The 24249-nt window shown below is 50.9% G+C and overlaps 2 protein-coding genes across 2 annotated transcripts in view; both read right to left on the bottom strand.

Moving 5' to 3' along the window:
- Positions 1–4038: 4038 nt before the first annotated feature.
- On the bottom strand, positions 4039–7195 carry BCL2L10 (BCL2 like 10; the record flags this gene model as incomplete). The annotated part of the gene is made up of 2 exons (XM_080707008.1): positions 4039–4206; positions 6758–7195. The coding sequence occupies 2 exons, from the start codon at positions 7193–7195 to the stop codon at positions 4063–4065; spliced, it is 582 nt and encodes a 193-aa protein (XP_080563134.1). The 3' UTR covers positions 4039–4062.
- A 7073-nt stretch (positions 7196–14268) lies between these two features.
- Positions 14269–24249, bottom strand: part of GNB5 (G protein subunit beta 5) — a gene marked incomplete at both ends in the record, with an annotated part of 34965 nt that continues 24984 nt past the window's right edge. The window contains 5 exons of the mRNA XM_080707007.1: positions 14269–14465; positions 15480–15576; positions 19407–19455; positions 21801–21892; positions 23748–23891. Of these exons, the coding sequence (XP_080563133.1) occupies positions 14269–14465; positions 15480–15576; positions 19407–19455; positions 21801–21892; positions 23748–23891 (579 nt within the window). The remainder of the gene's footprint in view (positions 14466–15479; positions 15577–19406; positions 19456–21800; positions 21893–23747; positions 23892–24249) is intronic.

The raw sequence follows: 24249 nt of genomic DNA, 5'->3' as shown, positions 1-24249 counted from the left end.
CTCTGGCTCCCAAATGCTGGGATTACAAGCGTGTCCCACCACGCAAAAACATTTTTAACTTTGTTTTTGGGACACTTATTTTTACAAGGAATCTTTTTTTTTTTTTCTGTGAAAAATCAGCACAGACAAAAGATTAGAAGTCTCTGTACCATGGTCCTAAGTAAATAGGTAGAGACTCTATTCGCTCACCAGAACAACGGAGTCCCAGCCACAGAAAAAGTTTCACAGAATGTCAGAGGGGAAGCTTGGGTGTTCTAGTAATGTATTATTCTCAGATTGTGAAGCCAGGTAACATGGCCACCCGGGTATACCTTGGAGTACACAGTGTTTGCAAAGCTCTATCGAAGCGCTCCAGGGATTTATTACAGCCTTATTTTACAGATAAGACGCATGATACTCAGACATGGGAATTCACTTGCTCAAAGCTTATGAGCACTGAGAACAAGCTGATGAACACTGAAACAGTAACATTAGTTTAACATCTATTTAGTACTTGTTATGTGCTCAGCTCTGGACCAAGTACTTTATACGCATCATAACATTTCATCACAACACATTAATATTATAAATACCGTTATTAATAGGCACTTATCACCTTTGTAACAGAAGTTAGAGGCTAAAACAACAACAACAACAACAACAACAACAACAACAAAACTAGGTGCTGTGATTTCTACTATCGTAGTTTCTAATTGGCTCTGAAACGTCTCTCCTGAGAGTGATCTGATGGAACCCAGAGGCATTCTACCTCCGAGCTACACCCCCAGCCCTATTTTTTTTTATCCTTTATTTTGAAACAGGGTCTCACCGAGTTGTGGAGGGCCTAAGTAGCTGAGGCTGGCCTCAAACCTGCAATCTTCCTGGCTCAGCCTCCCAAGTACTGGGATTACAAGCGTGCGCCACCACGCCCGGCTTAGGATAGCCACTTTCTCTGTAAGAGCCCGGCCCAGGGGGTGCTGGTACACTGGTCAAGTGAGACACAACGAGGTAAAACCAAAATGAACAAGGTAAGTGTGTTACTTACAGATCCTGGAGCGGAGAGGCGAGCAGGTGAGCAGGGAGCTGGCGGGTGTGTGGAGAGAGAACAGAGCTTGCACGGCGAGGCCACGCCCCCGATGAGGTCCAGGGCCCCTATTGGCTAAGATTTCCTGTGGGCGTCTTGGATTGGCTAGTAGGAGAAAGCACGTGCAAGGGGCGAGTTACTTGGCCCCGGTGTAGACCGTTAGGTGTTACCATGCTGGGCGCCGCTGCGGGCTGTTCAGTCTTTGGGTTGTTGGAATGAGGGGCAGATGGGTTTTATTGCCAACAGCCTGTGCGGAAGGGAGGTTTCCACAAGGCCAGCCTCGATGGAAGACGGGCTCGAATTCTATCAGGCCCCAAAGTGGATGCACGCACAGGCAAGAAGGACGCTAAGCACATTTGACAGCTTGGCAGGTGTCATTCAACTGGAAACTGGCAGAGCTGAGGCCGGGGCTGGACCCAGCCCAACCCCCTGAGCTTGCTGTCCAGCTCGGCAGCTCGCTGCTGCGGGAACTTTGGGGGTGAGGCCAGGTGAGACCTCAGAAGCCAGTTGACCCTTCAAGAACCGGCCACCTACCAGTTATCCCTGGGAAGTTACTCAGCCTCTCAAACTCAGTTCCTTAGAGGAGTAGGACTCAACTGTCAGTGCCCAATAAACTTTACTTAGCCCTGAGAAAGTACTGATGCTTGTGAACAGTCAAGAGGGAAGATACGGGGAGTTTGCATTGAGGAAAAATGAAAAAAAAAAACAGTACACTGAATGATTTTGTATGTGTGTATGTGTGTGGGGGGGTACTGGGGATTAAACCCAGGGGTGTTCTACCTCCAAGCTACCTCCTAGCCCTACTTTATTTTTTATGTTTATTTATTGCGGGTCTGGGGATGAAACCCAGGGGCATTCGACCTCCAGGCTACACCTCCTGCCCTATTTTTTTTATTCTTTATTTTGAAATTGGGTCTCACTAAGTTGCAGAGGTCCTAAGTAGCTGAGGCCTTCCGCAAACCGCTATCCTCCAGTCTCAACTCCCGAATGCTGGGATCACAAGCGTGCACCACCACGTCAGGCTTTTATATGTATTTATGTATTTATTGTGGTACTGGGGATGGAACCCAGGGGCTCTGTACCTCCGAACATCACCCCCAGCCCTATTTTTAATTCTATGAGATAGAATCTCACTGAGTTGCAAAGGACTTAAGTAGCTGAGGCTCCCTGTGAACCTGGATCCTCCTGTCTCAGCCTCCCAAATACTGGGATTACAAGCGTGTGCCACCACACCCGGCTTTATTTTATTCATTTATTTATTTTTACTTTGAAACAGGATCTCACTAAGTTGCTGAGGGCCTTCCTAAGTTACAGAGGCTAGCCTAGAACCTGCGATCTTCCTGCTCAGCCTCCCAAGTCCTAGGATTACAGGTGTGCGCCATCACACTCAGAAATTTAGTTTAATTTAAAAAAAACTTTTTTTGTGGTACTGGGGAGAGAACTTTCATTCTATACTTCCAGGCCTATTTTATTTGGAAACAGGGTCTAAGTTGCTGAGAGCCTCACTAAGTAGCTGAGGCTGGCTTCGAACCTGTGTGATCCTCCTGTCTCAGCAGCTTCCAAGTACTGGGATTACAAGCATGTGCCACCACGCCCAACTCCAGTTTCTAATAAGCAACATGAAAGAGTTCAGAAAGCTGGACGTGGTGGCGCACGCTTGTCATCCCAGCATTCAGGAGGCTGAGACAGGAGGATCGCGGTTTGTGGACAGCCTCAGCTACTTAGTGAGGCCCTCTGCAACTCAGTGAGACCCTGTTTCAAAATATTGAATAAAAAATAAGACTAGATGTGTAGATCAGAGGGAGAACACCCCTGTGTTCAATTCTCACTACTACTACAACACACACACACACACACACACACACACACACACAACTACTGGTAGAAAACAATTATCACTACCATCCACAAACCATCCACAAACCTTTGTAATTAACTGAGAGAAAGGGAGGTGTGTCAGAAACATTAGTTAGCACTAATAAGAGTTCAAAACAGCCAGATTTAGAATCTCTATTAAAGTCGGGCGTGGTGGCACATGCTTGTAATCCCAGTACTTGGGAGACTGAGACTGGGTTCGCTGCCAGCCTCAGCTACTTAGTGCGGTCCTCTGCAACTCAGTGAGACACCGTTTCAAAATAAAGAATACCCTGTTTTCAAATAAAAATATAAAATACGTCTGGGAGTGTAGACTGGAGGGAGAAGGCTCCTGGGTTCCATCCCCATTACAACAACACACACACACACACATAAATAAATATAAATAAAATAGAAAATAGATCTGAGGGTGTGGACCAGAGGTAGAATGCCCCTGGATTCAATCCCCAATGCCCCCCACAAATGTTTAAGATAAATACATAACAGTCAAAAAGGAAATGGTATCCATTCAAATTAGTCCTAAAACAAAGGTTCACTGATCAGTGGAAAACCAACTAAGTTTCTTTACAAAAGATATTTATTAACACTTATGAAGTTTTGTAAAATTTATTAAAATCAGAGAGAAATTAATATAATAAAACTTAGAAGTCCCAGGCACTAGCTGTCAAAGGACGTAGGTTTCCAAGAATCAGATTTCCCAGAATTCCTTAGGAAAGGATTCACATTATTTTCCTCGTTGCTCTGGGACTTGGGCCGCTCTGCGGATCATTCTGCCCTTGGACCGCGCTCACGATGCGTTAGCAGCATCCCTGAGTCGCGGATTCGTCCCAGTGCAGCCGATAGACAGCATTACTTGGCCCAGTGGATGGGATGCTATTTCTCCTGCAGATGTTTGGAGTGACGAGCTTCTAGACACCCACACCCCCACTCAGCGAAGGCCATCTTGTGTTCTGTCCTCACACTTGAATAACGCGCTCCAGGTTAAAACACGGGCAGAGTCATCCCCACAGGAATCCCCGTAACGTGCGGCAGAAATGTCTTGGGGCAGAGGTTTTTCTCGGTTCTGATTTGTCTAAAACTGTCCCTCAGCTGGCCACAGTTCACGGGTTAAAAAAAAAAAAGAGTTACAATTTTCTGGATTTATGATAAAATTGCGTCCAGAGGCAGATGAAGGTCATGGTAAACACGCATGTCACCAGAATCTGGAGCAGCAGCGATCTCCAAAAAGCAAGTGGTAAGGGTGCTCTGAAGTAGAGGCAGAAGCCGTCCTGCGGGGATAGAGAGGAGAGTTAGGAGGCGCCATGGTGTAAACCCAGCTCGAGGCAGAAGAAGCTGCGGTGCGGCCCCAGGGAAGACAACAGAAACCGGGGTTCCCGAATCCTAACCCCAAATGCCCAGGCGTTCCAGGTTAAACAGTAAAATAACCCTTGGCTTCAAGCACAGGAGATTCTGACCAAAGGGTAATCTGTAATTAGGAACCCTTGAGAAGGTCAGAACAAAGAAGCAACCGTTCCACTCTGTCGCACAGAACAGGAATTTTTTTTTTTTTTTTTTTTTTTTGCAGGTGTGGGGATGGAATCTAAGGGCATTTGACCTCCGAGCTACACCCCCTGCCCTATTTTTTATTCTTTATTTTGAAACTGGGTCTCACTGAGTTGCAGAGGGCCTCACTAAGTAGCTGAGGCTGTCCGTGAACTGCGATCCTCCTATCTCAGCCTCCCGAATGCTGGGATGACAAGTGCTAGGGACCTCATTTTGGGTCAAAGCCAAGGAAGGTGCCTTTTCTGAACAAAGGACAGATGCCATTTAGAGAACTGTTAAGTCACTAGGCTAAAAAGTTATCACTTGAGATAATAAAGCAAGAAGCTTCATTTAGGAAGAGAACTGAACTCCAGGCGTGGGAGACAGGAGGGGAGGGCGGATCCTGCTTACTCAGGAGAATCTCAGATTTTTTTTTTTTTTTTTTTTTTTTTGGTACTGGGGATGGAACCCAGGGGCATTCTACTTCTGAGCTACACCCCCAGCCCTATATTTTATTCTTTATTCTGAAACAGGGTCTCAATGAGTTGCAGAGGGCCTCACTAAGTAGCTGAGTCTGTCTGCGAACCACGATCCTCCTGTCTCAGCCTCCCAAATGCTGGGATTACAAGCATGTGACACACCCGGCTCCAATTTTTTTTTTTTTTTTTTTGGTGGTACTGGGGTTCCTGGAAGCCCTTCTACCTCCGGGCTACACTCCCAGACATATTTTATTTTTGGAAACAGGGTCTCCTAAGCCAGAGCTGCTGGCTTCAAACCTGCGCTATCCTCCTGTCTCTGCCTCCCAAGCACGGGGATTACAAGCGTGCGCCATCACGCCCGGCCCAAATTTTTTATTAAAAGAAAAACACAACAGTTTTTCTAGTTCAGCTCTATTTATCCTCGAATGTGGGTCACTCCAGTCTTGATTCTACTTCAGTCAAGAGTTGGGGAAAGATGCCGGGCCTGGTGGCGCACACTTGTCATCCCAGCATTCCAGAGGCTGTGACAGGAGGATCACGGTTTGAGGACAGCCTCAGCTACTTAGTGAGGCCCTCTGCAACTCAGTGAGACCCTGTTTCAAAATATTGAATAAAAAATAAGACTAGATGTGTAGATCAGAGGGAGAACACCCCTGTGTTCAATTCTCACTACTACTACAACACACACACACACACACACACACACACACAACTACTGGTAGAAAACAATTATCACTACCATCCACAAACCATCCACAAACCTTTGTAATTAACTGAGAGAAAGGGAGGTGTGTCAGAAACATTAGTTAGCACTAATAAGAGTTCAAAACAGCCAGATTTAGAATCTCTATTAAAGTCGGGCGTGGTGGCACATGCTTTAAAATAAAGAATAATAATAAAAATAAGGCTGGAAGTGTTGCTCAGAGGTTGACTGCCCCTGGATTCCATCCCCAGTATTGTGAAAAGGAAAAAAAATAAAAAGCAGGTTAAGAAACAAGGGTCTATCTTAGCTCCTAATGCAGGAGACCTGCAGGACGCTCAGCCAGAGCGGCAGTCCTCCATCAGCAGCGGGGGAGGAGCTGCAGGCCAGGGGCCTGGGGGTCCCCACAGGGCAGTGATTAGCAGTGAAGGAACCCCGAGTGGTCCCCCCACCCCCCAGTTCCGAACCTCTCTGGCCCACAGGTCTGAGCTTTAACCATGGTCCCTTAATAGGTAGAGGACAAGTGACCCCACCTGGCCTCTCCAGCCATTGCTAACTTTCCTAGCAGGTTATCTCTACAGGAGCAAAGGAGCGCGCAGACCTAACTCCGGAGGGCGCTTCTTCTAAAAGCACCCAGGCAGCCCGGGGGGGTGGCGCACGCTTGTAATCCCAGCACGTTCATAATCCCAGCATTTGGAAGGCCGGGATTTTAAACTTATCTATAAATATAGATGAATAAAATTTAAAAATAGGGCTGAGGGTGTAATGAGGTAGAATGCCCCCTGGGTTCCACCCCCAGTACCACACACAATTTCTTTTTTTAATTAAGAGAACAGGGCTGGGGGTGTAGCTCGGAGGTAAAGTGCCCCTGGGCTCCATCCCCAGTACCATAAATAAATAAACAAACAAATAAATAAATAAATAAATAAATCCCCCCAGGCGAGCCAGGGTGAGGCCAAAGCTGCAGACCTACTGTGCGCTTGCAGGGACGAGGCCCGGCCCGCACTCCAGGGCTGAAAGGAGTCCTGACTCGGGGCTGGGGGGGGGGGGCCGCGCTCACCAGCCTCCTTGGGCCAAAGCTGCAGACCTACTGTGCGCCTGCAGGGGGCCCGCGCTCACCCAGCCTCCGTGGTCCTCCAGCCAGGCGCGATGGCGCCCCAGCAGCCAGGAGCTGAGCAGCCTCACCAGGCAGCGGCAGTCCCGCGCCGCCCCCCCGGGCCGCGGCTCCCCGCGCGCCTCCTCTCGCTGCAGCAGCGTCCCCGCGAAGGCCAGCAGCGTGGCCACGCGGCTCCAGGTGAGCCCCGCGTCGTCGGAGAGCACGGCCTCGGCCATGCGCCCCATCAGCTCCACGCGGTTCCCCCGGTAGCCCCGGAACCTGGAGAAGAAGCCGGGGTACTGCTGCCGGATCTCGGCGGCCACGGCGCGCAGCAGGGCGGCCTCGGGCGTGGACGGCGGCCGGCCGGGCGAGCCGGGCTCGCGGGCGCAGTGCTCCAGGTAGTCGGCCAGCAGCCGCTCGGTGCGCTCCCGCAGCGGGTCCGGCCGGCGCGGGGCGGTCATGCTGGCCCGGCTCGCCCTCGGCCCGCAGCGGCCTGCGGCTTGTAAAGGTGGAGGTCGAGGAAGCCTTTGATGGGCCCCACTTGCACCTGTTACCGGCTGTGCGCGGCTCACCTGTGCCGCCATCAGGACCAGGCAGGCCCGAGAAGGATGCTCAGCTCCGGGCCTGGGGTGGAGACGCAGAGGGAGGGCCGGGAGGTGGGTTGTGGAGGTGGTCATCAGCACCTCTAGGTTGGACAAGGGCACCCGGGTATGTTGGAGATTTCTTTTTTTTCTTTTCTTTTTGCAGTACTGGGGATGGAACCCAGCGGCATTCTACCTTTGAGCTCCACCCCCACGCCTAGTTTTTATTCTTTATTTTGAAACCGGGCCTCACTGAGTTACAGAAGGCCTCACTCTCAAACCGCAATCCTCCAGTCACAACCTCCCAAATGCTGGGATTACAAGCGTGCGCCACCACGCCCGGCTTGGGGTCATTTCTTATAGGGGGCACCAATCCTATTCATAAAGGCTTTATCCTCATGATGTAGTCACCTCTAAAAGGCCCCCATCTCATTACAGAGAGTTTTTGTTACTCGAACTTACCAGGGCCCTCATCTGTTTCACTCTTAGTCAAAACCAAACATGACATACTAGTCTTACCTAATTTATTTTTATTTATTTATTTATTTATTTATTTATTTATTTTGGTGGTACTGGGGTTCCTGGAAACCCTTCTACCTCCAAGCTACACGCCCAGACCTATTTTTATACTTTTTAAATTTGGAAACAGGGGCTCTTAACCCAGCGCAGCTGGCTTCAAACCTGCGCGATCCTCCTGTCTCTGTCTTCCAAGCGCTGGTATTACAAGTGTGTGCCACCACGCCTGGCGTTTTATTTAAAATTTTTCCTCTTCTTTCTTTTTTTTATTGGTGCATTGCAGTCATACATCTTAATGGAGTGCAAGATGGTGGAGGCATACATACACACATCACTCAGTTAGCCCTTCCCCAATCCTCTTATTTTTAATTTTTTTTTTTTTTTGGTGGTACTTGGGGCAGAACCCAGAGGCTTTCTACCTCTGGGCTATACTCCCAGACCTATTTTTATATTTATTTGGAAACAGGGTCTCACTAATTTGCTGAGAGCTTCACTAAGTAGCTGAGGCTGGCTTCGAACCTGTGCGATCCTCCTGTCTCAGCCTCCCAAGCGCGGGGATGACAAGCGTGCGCCACCACGCCCGGCTTCCTAATTCATTTTTTAAATAGCTAGTGACTGCCTATTATTTTTTCCATTTTAAATAACAGCTATGTTATAATTCACATTCTAGAAGATTCACACCTGTAATTCTGATTCCGTATTTAGTATACTTCATCTCCATCTACAACACCCAAAGAAACCCAGTACCCATTGGCAGTCACTCTCCATCCCCAGCCCTACTAACCTACTTTCTGTCTCCATGGGTTCACTTATTTGGACTTTTCATAGAAATGGAATCATATAACACGTGACCCTTTGCGTGTGGTTTCCTTCGCTTGGCATGAAGTTTTCTAGGCTCATCCATGTGGTAGCAGTAACCAGTCTTTCTTTCCTTTTCATGGCTGAGTGGTAGTCCGTGGTACGGGGATTCCACGTTTGGCCCATCTATTCATCTATCGTTGACCTTTGGGGTGCTTTCTACTTTTGGCTGCTGCAAATAATACTGCCGCGAAATGTATGTTTAAGTTTTCATGTGGACATACGTTTCTTTTGAAGACAGACCTAGGAGCAGGAGGCTGCCTATCGTTGTGAAGAATAACAGGTTGGAAACACTGACCTCTGCTTCGGAGTTCTTGTTTGTGAAGAAGTTGGGCGTTTGCAGTGGTGTTGCTTAGATAACCCTGGGTTCAAAGATGGACATTTCTGTGGTCTTAGTCTTCACAGAAATGCTCACACAGTCTCACACTGAGTTGCTCCTGTTTATGGAGGTTCAATTAACCACAGAATCCTTTCTGATCCTCTCCTCACTAAAGGCTCTGCATTTTATTTTTTATTTTTGGTACTGGGGATGGAACCCAGGGGCATTCTGCCTCCGAGCTACACCCCCAGACCTATTTTCTATTCTTTATTTGGAAACAGGGTGTCACTGAGTTGCAAAGGGCCGCACTAACTAGAGCTGAGGCTGTTTGTGAACCACGATCCTCCTGTCTCAACCTCCTGAATGCTGGGACTACAAGCGTGGGCCACCACATTCGGCTGCCTCTTTAAAAAAAAAAAATGCAAAATACAGCACAATGCCTCTTTTTCACCAGAATTGGCCCTGAGTCAGCCCACTGGAGGCCAGAGTCTGTGGAGACTAATCTGACGGCCGGCCTGGCTCCAGCCAAGTCTTGTCTGGAAAGGAGAGGTCCCTGTGTGGTAGGCCCTCGAGGGGGCCCAGCTCTTTCCTGTTGAGATGAGGGGCAAGTCCAGTGGCTTCTCACGCATTCTCAAAAGGAGGGGAGACAAGAAGGGGCTTGTCTGGGGGCCTCTCCAAGCACACTTCTCAGAATTCCAGGCCCACTGGGCTGCCCAGCCACATCTATGGGGCGAGCGGCTAAGGGGCTATTTTTCACTTGTCTGGGGTGGTTTTTTCAGCAGGCATATGTGGGAAATGGGGCTCTCCAAGTTCCTACTTAGTCATTCTCTAGGTTTGGGGGAGACAACGTGCCCCAACCCCTGCCCCTGTCACCCGTGTAACCCACCAGCTGTACTTGCCCCGGCTCCCGAGTTGTCCGGAGATCTGCGGTGGCTGACAGGCTCCAGCTGGCCTCAGGACCTTCTGGCTGCTTCCTTGGGGCCCCAGGCCTTCTCTGAGGCCGTTCTTAGAGGCTGGCCCTTTTCCTTGGTCCTGGTTTCTTCCTTCTGAAAACTTTTTTTTTTTTTTTTTTTGGTACTGGGGATTGAACTCAGGGGCATTGTACCTTCAAGTCATACCCCCCAGCCTTTTTTAGATTTTTTTTTTTTTTTTTTTGCGGGTCTGGGAATGGAACCCAGGGGCATTCGACCTCCGAGCTACATCCGCTGCCCTATTTTATTATTCTTTATTTTGAAACTGGGTCTCACTGAGTTGCAGAGGGCTCACTAAGTAGCTGAGGCTGTCCGCGAACCGTGATCCTCCAGTCTCAGCCTCCCGAATGCTGGGATTACAAACGTGCGCCACCACGCCCGGCTATAGATTTTTGTTTTGAAAACAGGGTCTTCCTATGCTGCTGGGGCTCTCCTGGAATTTTGGGCGTGCACTGCCATACTTGGCTGGTCTCTTCTGTCTTTTCCAAGATACCCCAAGGTCTTAATGGCCCCGGGGAGCTCTCACCCAGAGGTGCCTGAAAAGGCTCACAAGCTTCTCTAAGCACGATCCAGAGCTTCTGACTGTATTTAAATCACCGACTCCTTTGTGCGTGTCTTTTTTCACTCTGATTCTCTCAGGAGTCTTGCAGAGACCGCTGCTGCGGGTGGAGGGATGTGTGCTTCTGCGCTCTGGTGTTTTGCAACTTTTCTGTCTCCAGTTCTAATACAGTAAATGTTGATAGGTATAACCCATGTTAACAAAACCCCGGGGCCCTCGGTAATCTAAGTATGTAGAGGGGCCCTAAGACCAACGTTGGAGAGCCCTGGGTCTAAATGACTAATCGATGGTGGTTAGGTACACAATGTAGGACAGGGCTGAGAGGGGGAAGGAGGAGAGGCAGGAGGCAGGGCGAGGGGACAGGGCAGAGGATGAGAGGGATGAGGAAGGGCGGAGACAGCCAGGGGATGGAGCCGGGCATGACAGGGAGGCAGGGAGCTGGCTCTTGTGAAGACGCGCTGCCCCGTACGGATGAGGAAACCGAGGCTGGCGGGATCTGGGTGCTATCCTCTCACTGTTTCCGTGGCCCTCGCTTTGTCACCAAGCTGCCCTGCCCGGAGCCCGGGGACCCTCCACTGGCCGACTGGACTCCCCATGATGTGGAGAAGGGGTGTGGAGGGCCAGAGACAGGGAGGGGAGTGACGAGGGGTGCCTGCCCCCAGCTCATTCTAGGAGAACAGAGATGCCACGGCAAAGCGGCTCCCCTGGTCTTGTCTCACCAGTACCCATCACGCCACACCTCCTTCCTGCCTAGCGTCTCTTCTCTGGCTGGGGAGGGGCTGCCGGAGGCTTCTCTCTCCTGGGACACTTCCTTTTTGCCCTCAAGTCCTCTAGGGAAAAAAAGGGGGGCTGGGTGTGGTCTATCCTAGTACTTGGGAGGCTGAGACAGGAGGATCTCGATTCAAAGAAGTCTCAGCAACTTAGTGAGACCCTGTTTCAAAATAAAAAGCAGGACAGGCGTGGTGGTGCACGCTTGTAATCCTAGTTATTGGGAGGCTGAGACAGGACAATTATGGTTGGCGGCCAGCCACAGCTACTTAGTGAGGGCCTTTGCAACTTAGTGAGACCTTGTTTCAAAATAAAGAATAAAAAAATAGGGTTGGGGGTGTCGCTCAAAGGTAGAAAGCCCCTGGGTTCTGTCCCCAGTACCACAAAAAATAATAATAAATAAAAAATAAGTAAAGTCGGACTGAGGATGTAGCTTAGAGGTACAATGCCCCTGAGTTCAATCCCCAGCAACACACACACACACACACACACACACATACACACACACCACCACCACCACCACCACCACGAGGTCATTTAAAAACTACACTGTTATTTTCAATATGCAAAATACAATTTATTACATGGAGTCTGTCCTGGAGTCTCCAATGGCATAGTATATCCCAAATCAAATATTTTTATCAATAAATACTCCGCAGAGCTCCCCTGAGAGGCTGCGCCTGCGGGGCGGGGGTGGCCGCCTGTCCGTGGTAGGTGGCCGTGCTCCGTGGGAACGTTTACCAGGCCTTGAAGTTGCCTTTTCGGTTGGAAAGTCACGGGCCACTTTGCATAATCTGTGTGTGTGCACATGTACGTGTCTTTTGTTTTTATTTTTCTGAGATGGGTTTGTGTGTTGCCCAGGATGGTCTCCTAACTCTGGGGCTCAATGACCTTCCTTAGTGTCCTGAGCAGCCGGGTCTATGGGTCTGTGCGACCACAGCCCTAACATGCCATCTTCTTGAAAGTGAAGCTTCACAAAACAAAGACTAAACCCTTAGACCTTTAAAAAAAAGGGGGGGGGAGAGATTGTATCACAAAAAGTACTTGGTATCTTCTAGAAAGAACTGAATTTCAAATAAAGACAAGATATTCTTTTGGTATTTTCTCTCAATATTAAGAGGAACAAAGTCATTACTATTCAATCTGTGCATGTAGCTCTAACTGCAGCGTAATACACTGGAATGTGGCTTCTATGGACAAGCCCCACTTGGGCCGACCGCGAATGCTCCAAGGGGTCTGCAGATGTGCTCACCGCCCCGGTCCTCGCGGAGCTTCTGCCGCTCCCGCCAGCACGTGTGTTCCCAGAGCACTGGGCTCAAGCGAGGGGCGCGCCCTGTCCATCATCAACGCGGCCCGGGGCCGACGTCCTGTGCACTGGTAACAGCCCACTGACAAAAGTGTTTTCCAACAAAAGATGATGGGACAGGAAGCTGAAAAAGGACAGTTTTACAATAAAAACATTAAAAGGGCCATTCTGACTAGTGACACTTGGAATTGGATTTTTCTTCCATTACAGATCGGTTAACAGGGTCCTTCTCAGACAGCCCATAAACCAACACTTCCAGAGCTTCCCCAAGTCACGGTGCGCGCTGAGGAAAGGCGCGCTGGGTGCCCACGAGGTGAGTGGGCTTCCGGGGGAGAGAGCGGGCTACTTCAAATGTTGATTCTATTAGCGACAGAATGAGCGGAGAGTAGAACAATTTAGAATAATCTTATAAATGGACAAACTTTAAAAAGTGTTCAAAGTGAAAAAAAAAACCAAAACCAGTTTACTTAAAGGTACTCCGGTAGCACACGCGGCTCTTTCCAGGGTGGGCTTTAGCGGGGACACCAAGAAGCTTCATCAACTACGAGCTATGGAGCTGTTCCCTTAAACTGCAAGAAGCGGAAGTTCCTCTAGAGGGTCTATGTACACGTGAAGGTTTCCCATTCCAGCCTCAGGTGCGATTATGCCCAGACCTGCGAAGACACAGCGAGTGATGTTCAGTCCCTCGGTCAACACTGAGAGGTAACAATCAGCACATTCTCACGCGCTGCACACGGCACCGTGCACACTCACCCACTGGGTTCTCACAGCCTTAGCCCCGACTGTGGACCTGCGCCCTCCCTGAGCTAGTCACCCGCAGGGCCCACGGTCCCCTACCGGGCACAGCAAGATCTTTTCCATGAAAATGAGCCATTTACCCACCATCTCACTGTGTACATCAGTAAGACTTGACTGATTTAATACAGTCAGGTGAACTCATAGATAACTCACAAGGACGGATACCCCCCCACAGGAACTTCGCAGAGATCCTTTATCTATTAATCCTAAAACTTGACACTCAACTCGCCGTAACTGAAGTGACACCTACATCTCAGGAGAATACAGAGCATCAAGTCACTGTTTCCTGTTTCTTTGAAATCCTCCCTTTACCCCGGGTCTAGCAATCTCAAAACTGTTCCACCACAAGCCCAGTCCTGAGTCCCCAGGCAAAGCCCCGCTGAGCCGGGCCCTCTGCCGGAGCGCCGCCTTTCACCTGAGGAAGCAGACAGCTTTGCCTTGAGCTCTGCTTCGTGAACGGGCCACCTGGTCAGCAGCGGCCGTGGAGCTTGAGGACCTGGGCGGGGCCTCGAGCGCAGGGAGCTCCTGTGGCCTTGGAGGGGCTGTGACCCTTGTCACGACAAGCCTAACGGAAGGGCTGAGCACCGCTACAGGAAAGGGAGACTGTAATCTGGTTTTTTCGGGGGCTAGAACCTTAAGAATCCAACTTTTAGGGTCAAAGGAACAGTTTGGACTTTCTGGCCCAGGCAGTCCCTCAATGCCACGCTGATCACATAAAAAGCTCCGTGATGGCCGGGGGCCCCGACTCCCGGCCAGCTGCCCTGTCCGGGCAGAGCTGGAGTGTGTGGCTGGCTGGCCCGCGTCGCCTGCTCTGCCCCCGCTTTCTAAGGAGGTCTGCCGCACCTTCTCCCTTCTCCCTCAGGCAAGGCAGAAGCAGGTCTCTCTTACTCTTAGGGTATGATCCCAGGATCCAGAGCAGAAGGCAGTCCCATCCGGGGACACTCGCAGAGTACTAACGCGGTTTTCATGTCCAAACAGGATGGAGACGCGGGAGCCCTTGAGGACGTCCCAGACGTTGATCGTGTAGTCGTTGTAGCCAGCAAATAGCAGGCGACCTTGAGGGCGGATAACAGGAAGTTACTCATTCTGTTCCTGCTGCCCCGCAGGTCACGTGCTCCTGCATGGACTTGGTCATTTGTTCAGTGAACAGTGATTCAGGCTCCCTACTGCCAGGCGCCCGCCTTTGGGGTTTAACCGGGAGAGAGCACGCAGGCCGCCCCTGTGGAGGACGCAGGGAGGAGGCTGGTACATCACCACAGCCTCAGGTGTTCAGAGCCAGAACGCGAGAACATGTACGGCCTGAGTCGAGGGTGCTACAGGACCGTGGAGCACAGGGATGAAGGGGGGGGGGGTCCGCATCACAGAGAAATCCAGATCATTCTGTGCCCCTGTGGCACACACTCGTGATCCCAGCTACTCAGGAGATAGAGGCAAGAACATCACAAGTTCAAGGCCAGCCCAGGCAACTCAGCAAGACTCTAACGTAAAAAATAAAAGGGGCTGGGGAAGTAGCTCAGTGCCCCCAAAACAAAACAAAAACACCCCTCTTCTGCAAACAAAATCAAAACCAACAAAAACAGATTATTCTCAGTCCTTCAGGAATTAGCAACTTGTAACACTTGAGTTGAAAGCCATAAAATCAGCGTGCCCTTGAGCTGGCTCTCCTGCAGAGGGGAGATGTGCCCAGCAGCAGCAGCAGGCCCGCAGAGGCGCAGACACAGAGACGGGTGCGTGTGGGCTGCGGAGCGGCCCAGCCACCGAGCCAGCCAGCTCTACCTGTCTCGCCAGCAGCCTTCCAGCCCTGGGCAGAGGAGCCAGGATTTCAGGGCGCCCTGAGAAGCCTGCTGGGTCTGCGGTGAGGACGGTGCTGGAGGAGTGCCGAGGCATCTCGGCCGACACGTTCCGCCCTGCAGGACGGCCTGGACGGGGATGGACACAGGCACGCCGGAGGAACGCCAGCGCACGTGGGCTGCGCAGCCACCGCCAGCTGGGGTGCAACACCTGGCGAGGGCTGGCTTTCCTGCGGTCCTGCTCACAGTCCTGGGGAAGATTCTGGGATAAGGTCTTACCACTGAGGGAGAAGTCCACGCTGGACGCTCCAAATATGATACTCTCTTTGGAATAGATGGCGACCTCCCGGTCCGCCCTGAGGTCGTAGAGGCGACACTGGGGTGCAAAGAAACGGACATGGATGTTATTTCCGCTTCCACTTTGGCGATATGATTACATCGACCGGTGGGTGTGGTGACTCGTGTGGTTTGAGGGATGAGGGGGAAAACCCTTTATAGTTTTCTATTTTGTCCTCCATCCTGACTCCTACTAATCTCCATGGATCAGTAGAGACCAAAAATAAACAAATAAATAAGACAACAGCAATTGTTGTAGACAACTCAAATATTCAGAAATACATAAAGAAGGAAATCCCAGTACTTGGGAGGCCAAGACAGGAGGTTCAAGGCCAGCCAGCCTTGGCAACTTATTGAGGCTGTTTGAAATAAAAAATAGAAAGGGCTGGTGCCGGGCGTGGTGGCGCACGCTTGCAATTCCCGCGCTTGGGAGGCTGAGACAGGAGGATCGCGCAGGTTCAAAGCCAGCCTCGCTGGCTTAGGAGACCCTGTTTCCAAATAAAAATATAAAATAGGTCTGGGAGTGTAGCCCGGAGGTAGAAGGGCTTCCAGGAACCCCAGTACCACCAAAACAAACAAACAAACAAAAAGACAGAAAGGGCTGGCGGTAGCTCAGTGGTAGAGCGCCCCTAGGTTCAATCCCCAGTACCACACACACAAAGGGAAACCAGAGTCACCCTGAGTCCTAGAGGGAAAAACCATTGTCTGCACTTTTGCTTTCAGTCTTATTCATATTATGTGTATATAAGTGGAATGGTTGTTTTCATTGCCATTTCATTAGATAATCATCAGAAGATGTTTCATTGAAGTTGTTAAATATCCTCAGGTTGATATATCAGAATCTATTTGGCCATACCTGTTATGTGTTTTGTTGTGACTAATTTTTCCTTTCCTTCCCTTCCCTTCCCTTTCCTCCCTCCCTCCCTCCCTTCCTTCCTTTCTTTCTCTTTTTTAGTTCTAGGGATAGAACCCAGGGGCATTCTACCTTTGAGCTACACACACCCCCAGCTCTGTTTTTAATTCTTTATTTTGAAACAGGCTCTAAGTTGCAGAGGGTCTAAGTAGCTGAGGCTATGAACCTGTGATCCTCAAATCTCAGCCTCCCAAGTACTGGGATCACAAGCATGTGCCACCATGCCCGGCTTAATTTTTTTTGTGTGTGTGTGTGGTACTGGGGGTGGAACCCAGGGGCTTTTCTACCTCCAGGCTACCCTCCCAGACCTATTTTATACTTTATTTGGAAACAGGGTCTCACTAAGTTGCTAAGAGCCTCACTCAGTAGCTGAGGCTGGCTTCGAACCTGTGGGATCCTCCTGTCTCAGCCTCCCAAGCGCTGGGATTACAAGTATGTGCCACCAAGCCCGGCTTTAATTTATTTTTTAAATATGATTATGAGACTGGTGTGGTGGTGCACACCTGTAATACCAGTACTTGGAAGGCTGACAGAAAGATTGTAGGTTCAAAGACAACCCAAGCAAGCAGGTTCTCAGCAACCTAGCGAGACCCTATTTCAAAACAAAAAAAGAAAAAGGGCTGGGGATGTAGCTTGGAGGTAGAATGCCCCTGAGTTCAATCTCCAGTACCACCCTCAACTATATGTTATATACTATTATGATATGTATCGCTATATATAATGATATATCACATCTATTATTATTTATCAAATATATATTATAAATGTAATATATTACCATCTATTTATTTTACTATGATGATGCTGGGTGTGGTGACATTCACTTATAATCCAAGCTGTTGGGTGTATTCATTCGAGTCACCCCTCCATGCCAGTCTGGTATGGAGCTGTACCTATCCTCTGTATTTCTATCTTTCTAATAAACTTCTTTAAATCTTAAAAAAAAAATAATCCAAGCTGTTTGGGAGGCATGAGGAAAAGAGAATCACAAATTCGAGGCCAGCCTGGGCTACTCCAAATAAATACTCCTCGTCTCCAAATAAAAAATAAAAAGGGACGGGATAAAGCTCAGTGGTAGAGCTTATCTGGGTCTAATCCCCGGTACTGAAAAAACAAAACCAAAAACAAAATGAAAAAACTCCATAAACCTCTGGTGAGCAATCTTACGTGAAAATCTAAGTATCTCTGATAGTTTCCTTACATGAGCCAAAGAGTACAATCCTAGACGAGAACTGTCTCCACGGACTGGCATGCCAAGGTCAAATGCAGGGACATCCTAACAGCGCCCATCCCATGGCACCTTCCCTCAGGGGGCTGGCGCCCAGTGCGAGGGCTCCCCAGGGCTCCCCAAGGCTGCTTCGGCTTCGCCAGCTCCACCAGCACCGCCCGGCTGATCCAACAGGCAGAACGGGCGTCTGACCACGGAGCCTGCATGCCTTTCATTACAGGTGACCTTGGAATATTTTCAGGTATTTATTTGCCTTTCCAGATTTACTGCTTTGAAAATGGTCTGCTTTTATCCTTTTTTAAAACTGTGGCATTTAGCTTACTCATTATGCAACCTTCACATCTAAAGGATTTTTACTTGGTCTGTCATATACATATATGCACACATACACATGTACAGCAAATAATTTTTTCAAAATGTATGCATACTCTTATATTTTGTAACATATTTTGACAGATAAAATTTTTCATTATATTATCAAAACTCTCAATCTCTTTCCTCCCATACCAGCAAATCAAAATGAGGATTATAAGACATCTGACTCTGGGGCAGGTCGAGGGACAGGGACTTCTGTATTGCCCACCACGGCCTCCAACTCCTGGCTGGAGGGATCTCCCCGCCTCACCTCCGGGGTAGCCAGGACCACAGACACACACCACCATTCCTGGCTGCTATTTCACATTTTTGAGGTAAATAAGGGCATATTTTTTCTTAAAAAATAGATAAACATAATTTGCAATTAGTATCTAAAAATCTTTTTTCTTTTTTTTTTTTTGCAGTATTGGGGATGGAACCCAGGGCCATTCTATCTCCAAGCTACCGCCCCCCCCAGCCCTATTTTTTTTAGTCTTTTTTATTTTTTGAAACAGGGTCTCACTGAATTGTGAAGAGTCTTGCTAAGTAGCTGAGGCTGTCTGTGAACCGCGATCCTCCGGACTCCGCCTCCCAAATGCTGGGATTACAAGCGTGCGCCCCCACGCCCGGCCCCCAGCCCTATTTCTTATTCTTTATTTTGAAGCAGGGTCTCACTGAGTTGCAAAGGGCCTTAGTAGCTGAGGCTGGCCGCGAACCGCGATCCTCCTGTCTCAGCCTCCCCAATGCTGGGATTACAAGCGTGCGCCCCCACGCCCGGCTTTTCTAAAAATCTTGAATCTAAATTCTTTTTCTCTAATAAAGCTCATTGTTAGTCTAAGAATCTACTTTCGGCTCACCAAGTTATGTCAGAGACTTCTGGGGAAATAATGAGAAGCATAGAGATATTTACTTTCAGTGGTGTTTTAAGTAGGAAAGAATAGAAGAAAAATGTCTAAAAATTGAAGACTGGTCAAGCAAATAACAGCACGTCTATAAACATGGCGTGCTATCTAATCATTAATTAAATATAATGGAAAAATATTTATCAGCCTGGGGAAACATTCACAGTTTGTTGCTATGTGAAAAAGGCAAATTATGAAGCAGTTACTGCGAGCCTGCCTCCCTCTCCCAAGCGGGAGCACAGGCGCCGCTGCGCCAGACTATGGAGCATTTTGTTCAGAAGGACAGAGGACAGACACGAATTCATCCAACTGTGATTTTTTTCTTAGACAGAGAGATTAAGGTAATTTAATTTTTCCCGAAAATTTCCTCACTGAATATACTTCTCTAACTAGAGAAAAATGTTATTTTGAAAAATAAAAATGAGTGTATCTCCCTTTCTCAAGGGAAAGTTCTCGATAGCTTCAAAACGTACCGTGGCGTCATCTGACCCTGAAGCAAAGGCGTCTCCGCTGGGGTAGTATCTGCAGAGAGAGCGTGGGAAAGCACATTGCCGGGAGTCGCCCACCCCGGCCACGGGAGCCCCAGGGCGGCCACCCCCCATGTGAGCCCTGGAATCGGAGCCCCCACTTCCCGAGGACACAGCAACTTGGGCAGATCAGAGGGGCTTAAGGCGGCCACGGGCTCTCCCTGCAGGGGTGGGCAGCAGGTGGGGGGCGGGGCGGCCCGGGGAGGTGCTCTCCCCACCCCACCCCCACGCCGTGGCTCAGAGCCCCGCCGCAGACACTGGGTTCCAGGTACAGAGCCACGGGGCGGGGTAAGGCACTGTTATTTGGCCCTGTCACACAAGCCCACTAATGATGACATTCAGCGCGGCCCCAGCTTTGGGGGAACAGTAGCCACTGCCCTGGGAGAAAACCAAAGGCCCTGTGGGCAGGCACCGCCCACCGACCAAAGCCGAGCACCAGCAGGCTCAGCTCAGGGACAATTCGCAGCACTCCGTGAACTAGCCAAGCCTGTGTCTACTCAGATGGAGATGACGTCCACCTGCAGGAAGTTATATTGTCTTTCTTGCCAAATAGGGCCTCTTTCTATGTCAAGTTCTTTCTAACCTTCCATCCATCGGGAGTACGGTGCAGGAGACGGAGGACCGTGCTGGCTTTTCGGGAGGCTTCTGGGGATTGAAAGGGGAGCTGGGGAGGCCTGATGCTACCGGACCTCACGGAGGAGGCCCCGCAGGAGCGCCGACACCAGGCTCTCCAGGCTGTAACTTACTTCCCTGGCTCTGCTCTCTCTCCCATCCTGCAGCTCGCTAACTCACTGTGCTGTCTGCGGGAACCTCCGGATCGGTTTCCCTGGGCTTTCCAGGTAGCTACTCTCATTTGCAAAATGCAAGTCTTGCTCCGTTATCTCACATTTGATGGCAAAGAGTGGTGCTAAAGTAATAAACACGCTTCCTTTGTTTCTGCGCGTCAGAGCAGCAGGCTCCTATCTCCCCCTAGGAATAATGGGACTCTTAGGATCCTAAGCGTAGGAAGATGTGCCGAGGGCTGGCCTCTCTCGGGGAATCCCCTCACAGGCACTGCTGTCCCCTTTCCAGCTCCTCTTGGAAGCTGAACCCGCAGCAAAGGGAGCGTCCGATCCGTGTGTAAACACTGGCTCTCCCTGTCGTGGGCAGTGCTCACTGCTCACTGCCTCTGATAAGACCTGGGCCCCCTAAGCAGAGTTCTTCTCCTGCAATATGTCCCCGGACTGTGCAGGTGTCGTCTGGCCTTCTGCATGTCACCTGTGGGACGGGTTCAGGCAACCAGTGTAAACTCGAGGGTACCCGGTCACCGCCCGCCGTGAGCAGAGAACTGCCCCTCACCTCTGACCGGCAGCTCGGTCTTCGGCGGCCTCACCTGCTGCTAACTGCAGGGAGGCGAAATCTCAGACCCTGCTAAGTCCTGACACTTCTGTCTCTACCACATCTTCTTGGTTCTAGCCACCATCACTTTTCTCCGCCCCCCCTTTTTTTCCAGTACTGAGGATGGAACCCAGGGGCATTCTACCTCTGAGCTACATCCCCAGCCCTATTTTTTATTCTTTATTTAGAAACAGGGTCTCACTGAGTTGCAGAGGGCCTCCCTAAGTAGCTGAGGCTGTCCTCAAACCGTGATCCTCCTGTCTCAGCCTCCCAAATGCTGGGATCACAAGCGTGTGCCACCACGCCCGGCTTTCCATCATTTTCTTGAACTCACCCACAACCTTCTAAATGGCCACCACACTCCCTTTCTTGCTTCCCCAGGATCTGTTCTCCTGACAGCCAGGGCGATCTTCAGAAGACAAGAGCACCACCATGCTATCATCCCTCCCAGCTAACGTCCGCATCAGGGGCTCCCTCCCTGCCCCCTGGCCTCGCATCTATGCACCTGTGCCACCTGGCCCTCTGCGAGCTGGCTCTCGCCACGCTGGCCTCTGTTTGAAGGCCCCCTGACCTCTGAGGACCAGGACACCCATCCCGCCTCTCTCTTCACAGCATTCTCGGCACCTCAACTTAAATTGCCAATGTCTTTCTTTGTATTTTACCTAGTCTACCTCCACTCATCTGTCCTACTCATCACTGCGACCCCAGTCCTGAGAACGGTGCTCAGCGTATAAACACACAGTAAATATTTGCTGAGCGGATGGGAAATGCTGACTGGACTTAGGGAGGCATCAAGTGTCCCTAAAGCAACTGAGCTCTCCACGCGGCCCGAGTGCCGTCCGGGCTCTCGCTGAGGCGGTCTCTGCGCCAGGTGAGCTGCGCCAGCAGGTGGCCTGCGGGCCAGGGACAGCCCCAACCCAGGTAAGGCCGGCGAGACGGCAGCAGCGGCATCTGCTCACTGACCGGACGCTGTTGATGTCGGACTCGTGGGTCTCAAAGGCCTGCACGCACTGGCCGGAGCGCATGTCCCACACCATGGCTTTCTTGTCGCATCCCTGCAAAGGCAAGGTCGCCAGGGTTACGGCCACGGCAAGTCTCTCCAGAGGTAGGGCACGAGTCCAGGTCCTGGGGGCAGGGAGCGAGGGGCGCGCTGGGCTCGCCTTCCCAGTCATGGCCCCTCGGCCGGCTGGGTAGCAGAGGCGAGTCACCTCCCTGGGCCTTCACCTCTAAACTAATGCTCGCTCGGAGATGCTGGGATGACCGGAGAACCGTAAACATGAGCTTGTTCACATCATGCAATCAAGACTCCGGGAGAATTGCGACAATGTCCTGCAGAGCAATTCTGTTACCAAACGTGGGTAGTAATCCGGGCGTGGCGGCGCACGCCCGCAATCCCAGTACTTGGGAGGCTGAGGCAGGAGGATGGCTGGTTCAAGTAAAACCTCAGCAAGTAGTGAGATTCTCAGCCACCTAGAAAAACTCTGTTTCAAAACAAAAAATTACAAATGGGCTAGAGTGTAGCGCAGAGGAAGAATGAGCCTGGGTTTAATCCCTAGTACCACAGAAAACAAAAATGAAAATGAAAACAAAAACAAAACAACTCGGGTAGTAAAGTGTACGTTTTCAACAGTCAAGCAGAAGTCATGGCTTAAAATTGGTGTTCACCCTGGGCATGGTGGCACGTGCCTGTAATCCCAGTGCCTAGGAGGCTGAGACAGGAGGGTGCCAGGCTTAAGGCCAGTCCCAGCAACTTAGTGAGGCTCTCTGCAACTTGGCAAAACTCTCTTTCAAAAATAATAAAGTAGGGCTGGGGATGTAGTTCAGAGATACAATGTCCCTGGGTTCAATCCTGGGTACCTAAGAAAAAAAAGATGGCGTCTGCTTTTCTGGCTTCAAGTCAGAGCAGAGGGCGGGAAGGAGCAGGGCAGCTCGGGAAGGCCTGCGGGCGGCTCTCTGAACATCCTCCCCGAGTGAGGACAATGGTCAGAGCGTCTGCAGCCTTCAGTGCTCAGTAAGTGGAGTGGGGTTCAGTGTTCTCAGGGACGACGGTCTATCTAAAATGGCAACGGCAATTCTAAAAATGCGGAGTGGGTGAGGTGAGCAGGGTGGTGGTAAGAAGGGTGGTGGTGAGCAGGGTGGTGGTGTCAGGGTGGTGGTGTCAGGGTGGGGTGAGCAGGGTGGTGGTGAGCAGGGTGGGGTGAGCAGGGTGGGGTGAGCAGGGTGGTGGTGTCAGGGTGGTGATGGTATCAGGGTGGTGGTGAGCAGGGTGGTGGTGGTGAGCAAGTAAGTGCAGCCTGTATCTTGGGGTGGGGGAAGCACTGTCGTGTATTACATTAAATTTACAGGTTGCCGGGTATGGTGGCGCACACTTGTTATCCCCACACTTGGGAGGCGGAGACAGGAGGATGGCGCAGGTTCGATGCCAGCCACGCTGGCTTAAGAGCCCTGTGTCCAAATAAAAATATAAAAAATAGGTCTGGGAGTGTAGCCCGGAAATAGAAGGGCTTCCAGGAACCCCTGTACCATAAAAAAAAACAAAACTTTACAGGTGATGAGATCCAGGGTCAGGCAGTGGCCAGGCCCCAAGCAGCCTCCTCCAAATCCAGTGCTCTTTGTGCCTGCGTGCCAACTCTGAGCCGGGGCAGGACGGTGGTCCTCGGCCACGGAGCCGGCCTGGGCCTCAGGTCTAGGGTTCTCAGAGGCACACCTCCCCTCGAGGGGTGTCAAGTACACTGCGGCATATGCACCTTGAGTCACAGAGCCCACGCGGGACAACGCTCCAGATCCCTCTAGAGCCGAGTGCTAGCTGCAGAACAGAGTGAGCTTCTAGGTAAGGTCAGGTCTTGTCCCACGGTGCCAAGAATGGCCACCTGGTGCCTCCCGGTGGGAAGGGACTGTCCTGGGTCTTACCCCAGACACGAAGGTGTTCCCGGTTTCCGAGGGCGCGAGGTCCAGGCAGAGGACATCGGCCCCATGCCCGTGGAAGCTCTGCAGCAGCTGCCCGCTCTCCACGTCCCACAGGGCGCACGTCCCGTCCCCGCTGGCCGTCAGGATCTGCCACAAAAGAGCACAGTGGGGAGTCAGCTGGAGCCGTGCACACACCTCTCGGTGAATCTGGGCGTGGGCACAGGGAAGTGCCTGGCAAGAAGCCACACATGCCTCTGCTGCCCTCACGGTCCCCGAGTCCTGCTCCCAGGCTGGTCTCCGCCCGTGAGCTCACACCTGCCCGCTGAGGCGCTTCTCAGACACCGACCTGCACATGGAGCGCCGGCTGCTGGCTGGTGTGGAGCTGGGCAGGGACCAGGCGGGCTTCTGTCAGCCAGTGCCCTGCTGCTGCTGCTTTTCCCCAGAGCAGGATGAGGCCCACAGCCCCCAGGGCTAGGCTGGGTGCGGCGGACAGGCATGCACAGAC

The sequence above is a fragment of the Muscardinus avellanarius genome (assembly GCF_963383645.1).
Source record: "Muscardinus avellanarius genome assembly, chromosome: 12".
In the NCBI taxonomy this organism is placed as follows: Eukaryota; Metazoa; Chordata; class Mammalia; order Rodentia; family Gliridae; genus Muscardinus; species Muscardinus avellanarius.
Note: the sequence above shows the minus strand (reverse complement) of the source record. Positions and strands in the feature narration are given on the sequence as shown.